This window comes from Electrophorus electricus, chromosome 15 (assembly GCF_013358815.1).
Source record: "Electrophorus electricus isolate fEleEle1 chromosome 15, fEleEle1.pri, whole genome shotgun sequence".
Taxonomy (NCBI): domain Eukaryota; kingdom Metazoa; phylum Chordata; class Actinopteri; order Gymnotiformes; family Gymnotidae; genus Electrophorus; species Electrophorus electricus.
The window spans coordinates 11,224,695-11,234,244 of NC_049549.1; the positions used below are offsets into that span (position 1 = coordinate 11,224,695).

At 38.5% G+C, this 9,550-nt stretch overlaps 1 protein-coding gene across 1 annotated transcript; it reads left to right on the forward strand.

The window, feature by feature from the left end:
* Positions 1-3,330: 3,330 nt before the first annotated feature.
* Positions 3,331-5,166, forward strand: LOC113578732. The gene is made up of 3 exons (XM_027012173.2): positions 3,331-3,737; positions 4,225-4,349; positions 4,522-5,166. Exons 1-3 carry the CDS (start codon positions 3,666-3,668, stop codon positions 5,063-5,065), a joined length of 741 nt encoding a protein of 246 aa, XP_026867974.2. The 5' UTR covers positions 3,331-3,665; the 3' UTR covers positions 5,066-5,166.
* Positions 5,167-9,550: the final 4,384 nt, after the last annotated feature.

Genomic DNA, 9,550 nt, shown 5'->3' on the forward strand with positions numbered 1-9,550 from the left:
AAGTGTATCAAAGTAAAATACTTATTGTAGTAAAGCCAAAGACTAATGTTCACTTTCAGTCACAGCTGCTGAAGTTAGGAGATTCTAGCATCCCTCACATGCAGAACCGCCTGAACCAGAACAAAGATGGCTGTGTAATTTTCTACTCTCCCTGTTTGGGTACCTGTTTATGTAATGACAATAAATATTCTAAATGCACTCAAGATATTTGTGGATCATCATGGTGCAAAAGCTTTGATTTTCAATAGGATTTTTGTCAGTGAGTAAATCATACAGCAGTGTGAATGCTTTACAAAAGTAGACACTTCTTCTAGAGACCATCTTGTGCTTTATTTTCAGCTTGCAGGTAAAGACTGTGGTGTACAGGACAGCAGGGATCAGTCTAAATACACTTCTCCCTACAAGCAGTGGAAGACTAGCTCATTTATTATTTTAAATGCAAATCCAGACAAAAATCTGTTTAACTGGCACAGCAGGACCTGAAAACTCCTCTACTGGAATGCACTGGTTGTGCTCCAGCCAGTCTGTCCATGCAGAGTGTAACTTTTGCATAACCTGTGTCAAAACAGCACAAACCATAATGTGGGACGCACGTTGTGCTAGAGGCAGGAGTGCAAAATCTACACAGCAACATCTAATCAGGTGACAATTCCTATCATACAAGAAAATGCTTTTAGATGGTTTGCTGTAAAACCTCTGTCTGCCTTTGCTGAACATGCCTTGAAAAAACCCCGAAAAGGCACTAATAAATATACAGGAATGGATTGCAACTGAATACGGCCGTATGTATCCAGAACAATTATTCATTCGTTCCGTCATTAATTTACTCTCTCTCCCAATCTCTTAGCTACAGTGCTCGAGTTGACATGAAATGTAACTGATCAGTGATCATTGCTACTGTATGTAGTGGTTACTCACAGTACGAATGACTACTACTTGCAACACACTAGTACTTATTAGTTTCTGAGGAGGGGAGACAGTGATCAGAAAACCAATAATTTATAAGGTGAATGAATGTGGATTTATTGCAAAATGCATGCGTCACTAGAGCGATTTATCCCAGTACAATGAGAAAAGAGAAAAGAAAATAATAAAACTTTTAAAACCAATACAGGGCCTACAGCTGCCCGGTTAATGTTAACCAGTGTTTGTGCTTATTCGAGTCCCTTTCAGATGAACCGTCCTTGATAAATAGTAGTAGTTCCTGATCGTTGCGTACGTCATTCAGTATCTAGTGCGACTGACTCGCCATCCAAGTTAGAATTGTACACAGAAGTTCGTAGAAACTCAGTCAAAACAAAATCATCCACTCCTGTAGAGCATTAATAACAATAAATAACATTACAAATATTCTTCAAATATTAGCTGAATGTTTCGCTCAGATTCCAGTGAATAAGTTTACTTCCGTACGCAGATTCTCTTGCACGTTCTGCCTCCTCGGTGGTGAAACGGGAAAAAGGAAATAGAATTTCGCCATCTACAGGATATGAAATGGATTTACAATGCATTGTAAAATAACGCTTATAAAAAGATAATAAAATGTAAAAAGGAGATAAAATAAAGGAACAATAAGAAAATAAAAGATATTATGTACATATGTGTTACATACATGAGATAGGCTGTGTTAAGCATCGCAATAAAACACTAGAATGATCTGAGTTTATTTTCACACCTGCAATTCTTGTCAAGCATTGTGGTTACAAAAGTAAAAAGTAAATGCCCCCTCACACTTGTAGGTATCAACCTTAATAAAAAGACTATTTGATTAAAGGTCAGCATAAGCATGCAGTGACACAATGCTATTTGTGGTACTGTTGCAAACTTTCCATGAGCATAAAGCAGAAGTATATATGCTCCAACTGTATTCCAAGAATACAGAAAAAAGCATGCCTGCTCTTGCTATGAAGACAAGGGGAAGCATGACTGCACAAACCATTCTTAATGATTCTAAAACACTGGCTGAATTCCACTGATCTAACAAGGACAATAAAGGGTGTATTATTAAATGTAAAGTGCTCAATGAAATATATTGGTTGATTAAGGTCAGTAAGACCTTTAAATGTTCTTGTGAAAAAGTCCACAGTAATGTGTGAAGCGCTGTGTGCATAGTATGCAAATGCAGACCAGCGTTCATGAGCAAGAAGTGTGTGTGTGTGTGTGTGTGTGTGTGTGTGTGTGTGTGTGTGTGTGTGTGTGTGAGAGAGAGAGAGAGTGAGTAAGTGTTTGTGGGTAGGGATAAGAAAATGTTTGAGATAAAATGTGAACCTGCAACAGTTCCCCTTTTGAGTCAGTAATAGCGATAGCTTAAACACAGGTCATCTTAGGTTCTGTGAACAATATATTCTGAGAAACCCTACTAATGACTGCACTTCCTCTAATTGAGTATGTTACCTCAGTGTGTTTAATTAAGCAACATAGCATTTAATTAAAATATGCCATGAAGTCCACAAAAAATGATGGTGGAAAGTATATAGTACTTATTGTATATAGTATGTAATATTGAAGTATCTGAGTTTTACTTACAAAAATCTTGCTTTAAACCTCAGTAAAACTATGTGTTTAGTGGGCTTCAAAGAAATTCAGTTAAACCTGAGATACAGTAGTATCTAATGATAGATGTATGTTTTTTTACCTGACACAGCAATTGGGGTTTAAACCACATAATATAGTAACCTCACCTTGCTCCCACACGAGATCACATCAGATTTATTGCAAACTTATTATGTAGATTTATTGTGAATCTCCCACACTTATCATTTGTTACTCTCAAACCCTATGGAACTTGATTAAATGACCGAATGCTTAGAATCAGTATCTCGCTGCACACTCAGCGATGTTACTCCACATTAAACCATAAAATATTCAGAATAAATGTGACTTTAAGATCCCTTTTCTCATAATTTAAATAGTTAATGCATTTCAAAACTGATATGTGTAACGCGAGGAGTCAGAGCAGGATACGGTGACGAATTGCTTGTAACAGAAACATACGTTTATTCAACCAAACAACAAAGACGACATAACTCGCAGGCTAAACACCGACAGCAGAACAAAAGGGGTTTTATACAGCCGCAAACGAGGACCAGAACTACAAACAGGCGTGACACATGGTGTGCCACACAAACGAACTCACACGCGCGCATGCACGAACGCAGGGAGACGTCTATGAAGAGGGGGCTGTATCGTGACGATATGTTGATCTCCATATCTCTATCAGGACATTCTCCATTTACACACCATGTATATTATAAGATCTGGGCGGGGCTATATTGTTTAAAAACAGCCACGGAACTATCTTTAAAACGAGAACAGTGGGTTTTGTGTGACTAATAATTTTGGAATTATCATTAAATTTGGAATGATCAGCATGGCCAAAGCCTGTACTAAGTGGGAACTGCGTTTATCTGATTATGGATTAAGTTTTGTATTCATATAATATTCAGAGCCATTTTTTTTCTTTCTTTCTTAGCAAACAAAAAGTTATTGTTTCACACAAAGGTGTTTCTACTCATATATGTATTCTGGTAAATGAGTACCAAGTACTACTATAACAGATTGTAAGATTGCAAGTCTACCTGTCAATTAACAATAAGACTGACTAGTGCGCGTGCATTTTTACAAATTTTTTTGGGTAGAAGGTGGGGTCATGATCAGTATAAATATGAATGAGTTTCATCAGAAGGATTCAACTCTGCATTATCTGCTTGATTTGCTCTGCAGTTTCCAACAAAACCATGGTAAGTTATTTCAGTCTAAAAATATATACTGTACATATGTATCCTTATGTAGTTGAACAAGTTCTTAGATTAGTACACATCTAGATTAGTAGATCACATCCATTTATGCCTCCTCTGATGTATATGAGACCTGCATCTTTTTGTGAACTAGATGTATAGCATTATCAAATACATCAAACACCTCAGAGTAAATATAGAGGTGAACTTTCCACTTCTATATTACCATGCAGCCAGGTGAACATATGATGCATAGTGATGTTAGACCTGTTGGCGTAGTTAAACTTGTTCTCAAGGGAATGCCACAGGTTTCCCAAGCACTGCAGCACAACAAGCATTACTAGCATGCTGGAGTAAGGCTTCAGTTTGAACATCCTCTCTGTACCTTATATTTACAGCCGTAATGCTGCAAAGATTTTGGGAAATGGACCGGGCTGTTGTTATAGTGAGTGTTGGTTCTTTTCATGCCTTTGGTATTGTGTCACTGCAGGCACTCAGTGGAGCTCTGAGAGGTTGTTTCATGCTCTGTGTTCTCTTCCTGTACATGAGAGGAGCCGACGCTCTAGATGTGGACCAGAACACTCTGGCTCACATTATCACTTACATTCAAAAAACGTAAGCAATACAAATGTAATTATGTAAAAACATGTGCCTTATGAGTTATACAAACATAAGGAAAATAGATAATTCTGTGAATTATGATATTAATAAAAATTAATAATTAATAATAATATATAATTATTAATAATTATGATAACAGTTGAGTCAACTGTTTTGTTTATTACAGGTTTAGTCCTGGTGCTGATGTTCAGTATGCGGTGGCCATCAACATTCCAGCTCAAAAGTGTGCTGCAGGTTTTTTTCCTGATCAGGATAAAGAATTCCTTGCAGGCAATGACCCAAAAACTGTCAAAGATTGCTTAAATAAAAGAGACATTTATGAAAGCAAAACAATGATTGGGGCAATGCCGAAGAATAACGCTCACTCTGAGTCACGGCTGCTGAGGCGAGTAGGTACTGGCAAATCTCCCATGGAGAACCTCCTTAACCAACAAAACGACAGCTGTGTAGTTTTCTACACATACAACTCGCCCTGCCTTGGTACCTGTCTATGTGGTTCAAGTAAATATAGCATTCTCAATTTACTCAAGATATTCCAAAATCATCAAGGTCCAGAAGCTTTTGCTTTCAAAAAGATTTTTGGCAGTGAGTCTAGAAAACAGCGTCGTGAATGCTTTGCCAAAGTAAACAAAGAAATTCGTCTCTATTGCTGTATCACTGGAGAATGCAAAGCTTGCTTTAATGAAGGGAGCTTTAGTAAGGTTTGCTGAAACTTGACAACTGTGTTATTGGTCTCCACAGCACTCTGGTGCTCTATACAACACTGTATAAATACAATCTAAGGATAAAAATCAGTAAATAAATACATAAAGCTGTATTAAAGATTACTTTTTATTGTTGTAAATATAAGCAGTGTGTGTGTTTGTGTTTTGGGAAGTAAATATTTTCTTGATCTTTAGATAATCATCTTCATCTCTGTCACAGTGGCTGTAGTATGAACTGTGGCTCTGCTATACACCATAACACAAGATGTGTTTAACTGACAGTAGCAGGAACACTGCTAGTATGTCTGGAGTCTGTCTAAACCTTCCACTAGAGGCCAGTAATACATCACTGGATGTGTGTCCTGTGGTGCAACAGCAAAAACTTTTCAGTGAAATGGGATGTGTACAGGCAGGGGTGCAAGGCTGTGTAAGGGCACTGTACAGGCAAGGGTGTGAAGCATTCTGGACCAATCCAACAGAGTGTACTCTTTGAGGTACACTGAACATTGGCGCAGAAAAATATATGAACTTATGCTCACATCATTAACATTGTTAGGCATGGTTTTCATGAAATATGATCAGAAACTACATTTCTACCTAAATACCTAAAAAAAAATAAATAAATAAAAATTGTAGACTTTCTGATTGTGAGAGAGTAGCTGGTATCCTTATTCTCCAAAGCTTGCACATACAACACACTGTGAGTGAGTAAAGATTTTATTCTATTGCAGTTGGGGAGCCAAGCCAGTTTTACAGCACTTCTTCAAAGTACGCATATATTCTGCTGCCCATTGCTCTCTCAAACAGTGTTCTGGATGCCTCAGGCATGATTAATGCGGCCTTCACTTTGTCTTCAGAACCCTTGTAGCAGGGTGAATGGGTGACATCATGGTGACATACACAAGCTTCAGCTCACCCAACGAGAGCACATCACCCCACTTATTCGTGTACCCATCAGTTGATCCTGATGATCGATTTTCCTTGAAAATAAATCTGACAAAGATGGACTCATTTTATTTTTGGTCCACCAACCCTAACAGTAAGATAAGAAACACTTTAAAACCCTGTTACTCAAACACAGAGTCCCTTTTACTGACATGAACATGTAACACTGTGGTATATAGTATTCAGTGGAACTAAAGTCACTTAATTTAATTTGGTAAACATTAAATTAAAAGGCTGTACTTTAATTTTCATATAACTTAATGCTTAAACTATGTTGCAAAATGCCCTTGGCATAATTGTCACGGTAGGCCAGTCCACTACCGGGAGGGACACGCCCACTCCAGACGAGGACCGAACCACTAACCTGCCCCGTTCACAATCACCTGCTTTTTGACAGGAGACACCTGCTCCTCATTACCTGTCACTTTAAATTCCTGCAGGTTCGGAGAGATAGCGCTGCGCATTAGCGGTCGAGACCTCAAGTGCCCGTCGGTGCAACGCTGATACTACGAAGAGGATTCGTCAGAGTGGTTTTGTGTTATTGAAATCCTAATGGAAAATAAAGAACAAGTCCGTTCCGCCTCGCTTCATCTGTGCTGCCTACGTCACAATAATTGTCTTTGATATTGTCAGTGTGTGTATCTTAAAATCAACAGCAATTATAAAATGGTCAAAGTCAGTGGAAATAAACAACATTCTGCAAATTCATCAATACAATCTGCATTGTACTTTGGAGGCCTGTAGACTGTATACTAGTAATATTCTTGGCATCCCTGTCAGAACTGCATAGAGATGCTCAAAGCACATAAACTAATCTAATGATAACTGCTTGCATTGAAAGGAACCATTAAATAGAGCAGCTGTATCTCCACCTTTACAGCTGGTGCAAGAGACAAGTTTGGTGGTGCTGAATCAATTAATATGGTTGCAGCACTACGTTCATTTAACCATGTTTCAATTAAAATCTTAAAATCAAGCCCAAACGCTATAATAATACAATTTATTAAAGGACATTTGTTTTTGAGTAATATCTAATATTGAGAAGAGCCTACTTAGTAGGTTACTTAGTTACTTAGTTTTCTTCAAAAGCTGTGAATCACATCTTATATACTGCAGGTTGGACACATTTATAGTATTTGACATGTACTCCGTTTCTGATAAACACTGGAATGGGTGAAATTACAGGCTCCTGTTGGCAATCATTTCTCATTTCTTTTAACTAGAAACCACAAATTGTGTCATGTAAAAATAGATAACACAAGATAAAAGATATGTTTCAACATGCACAGATGAGTTCATCTCTGTCGTCCTAAAACAGGCTGAATAACAGGGCGTTTTCTACATCAACTCATAATGTAGCAAAAACTGAAATAAATCATTAAACAGTCTGTTACTTGTTAATCCTAGCATTGATGCTGTCATGCATTTATAGAAGAGAGAAACAATGAGGTTAAACACTGTACTGGTAAGTGTGTTATCAAAGAGCATTGCACTGCATTCAGTATAAGAGTCTTTAGATTTTGAAACATGAATGATCTGATTACTGATTTATGCATATAGGTCTGAGTCTAATGGAGCTGACCAGAGTGATGAGGAGAGAAAAAGAGGGAGAAGAGACACAAGCCATGAGAGGAAAGCAGACTGAGAGAAGGGAGGTGCAGGGAGGAGATGAGAGTGAAGATAAAGGTCAGCAACAGCCCTGAAAAACAGGTGTCAAAGCAGAGAGAAAATAGAGGGGAAGAGAAGAGCAGAGGCTAATCCAGAGAACAATGATCCAGAGAACGATGATCCAGTGAATGGTGATCAAGAAAACGATGATCCAGAGAACGATGATCCAGAGAACGATGATCCAGAAAATGATGACCCAGAGAACGATGATCCAGAGAACGGTGATCCAGAGAATGGTGATCCAGAAAACAATGATCCAGAGAAAGATGATCCAGAAAACAATTATCCAGAGAACGATGATCCAGAGAACGATGATCCAGAGAACAGTGATCAAGAAAACGATGATCCAGAAAACAATGATCCAGAGAACGGTGATCCAGAGAACAGTGATCCAGAAAACGATGATCCAGAAAACAATGATCCAGAGAACGGTGATCCAGAAAACAATGATCCAGAGAATGATGATCCAGAAAATGATGCATCCTCTCAGCAGTGAATCATTTATACATGTGCTTGTAGATTTGGTCACAGGTCAAGACTGCAGGGCCAAGGTAAACCTTTCAGGTCTCCTATTGCCTGTTTCTGCATTGCAGAGGGATGTGACTGTCAACAGCTCCTTCCCACAGCCCAGATAAAAGTTACGTCATTTTCGATGCTGGAAGGCAACTTGGGGGAAAAATACAGATCATGAGAGAACAGGAAAGTAAAAGACAATTCAAGGTTGGCAGTGCATTTTCTTTGGACAAGACAGAAGATCTTGGCAAGGGCTTCTCCAAAATGAAAAAGCATTTCCACAAGAAAAAAAATGTGGATAAGACAAAGTTGGACTAGCACATCAGTTCTCTGACAAAGAAAAATCTATATTGAAGCACATAATCTCAGTCTGAACTCAAAACCCCATAATTATTCTGTCGAGTACATATCTGTCCATTTTCTTTTTATTCTAAGTCAGTCTCTCCAAGAGAAGGGGAACCTGCTGGCTGTACTTTGCACCTCTGACCAACAGAGGCCAATATTAGACCAGGTTAAGAGTCTTTGTTTCTGTTTCCTGTTTACTGGAAAATGCTACTGCAAAGTAGTGAGATATAATGGTATCTTGTTTGTTGCGATGGCTCTCATTGCTTCTCTGTGGGTAGAAACATGCTCTTAACCATGTGCTTAGTGGTCGCAGTCCGTACATCTAGTCCATACTCCTTAATGATGATTGATACTGAAGGATGAATTTGTGTCTGCCAGACACAAATGTTAATGAAGTGTCAGTGAAGTAAATCAAGGTGTCAGAGTGAGTAGACAGACATAAAGGAAATTCTGAAATCCAAGGCTTTCTTTTCCTTAAAATTATCTGATGAAACGGTGATACATAGATATCAGTGTAGCTTTAGCTGTAGCACAAGAATCTCTCATTTTGTTTGTGTGTGTGTGTGTGTGGGGGGGGGGGGGGGGGGGGGGATTAAATAAAGCTGCCTAAAAATGTATTCAAGTTACCGGTGGCAAAACTGGAGCCTTGTGACAAATTTTGATTATTGCAGTCTGAATAAGGAACTGACTCACAGAAGCAAGTGTGGAAGAGAACAAAACCAACCAAATTAGAGGAAAAATCTATTTTTTTCCTGGGCTTGTCTATTCATGATCTCTGTGAGAGTTATGGAAGATCTAAAACTTCACTAAATGCGTCACATTTAGTAGATTTAAAACACATCCACACAGATCCTTCCGAAACTCCAGCTCACTCCAAGATTGTTCCACTGCTGTTCCTTCCAGTCACCTTTTCCCACAGAGCAGGTTTCTTGGGACCAGATTAAGTATTTAGACTGTAAAAGATTTTTAGTGGTGAATCAGTACTAGGCTTCATCCTTCATCCTGGGAAACCAACCCTAG

Coding starts and splice junctions, on each gene's coding strand:
- LOC113578732 (XM_027012173.2), top strand. CDS start 3,666: ATGAGTTTCATCAGAAGGATTCAACTCTGCATTATCTGCTTGATTTGC. Junction 3,738..4,224: donor CAGTTTCCAACAAAACCATG/GTAAGTTATTTC, acceptor GTGTCACTGCAG/GCACTCAGTGGAGCTCTGAG. Junction 4,350..4,521: donor ATCACTTACATTCAAAAAAC/GTAAGCAATACA, acceptor TGTTTATTACAG/GTTTAGTCCTGGTGCTGATG.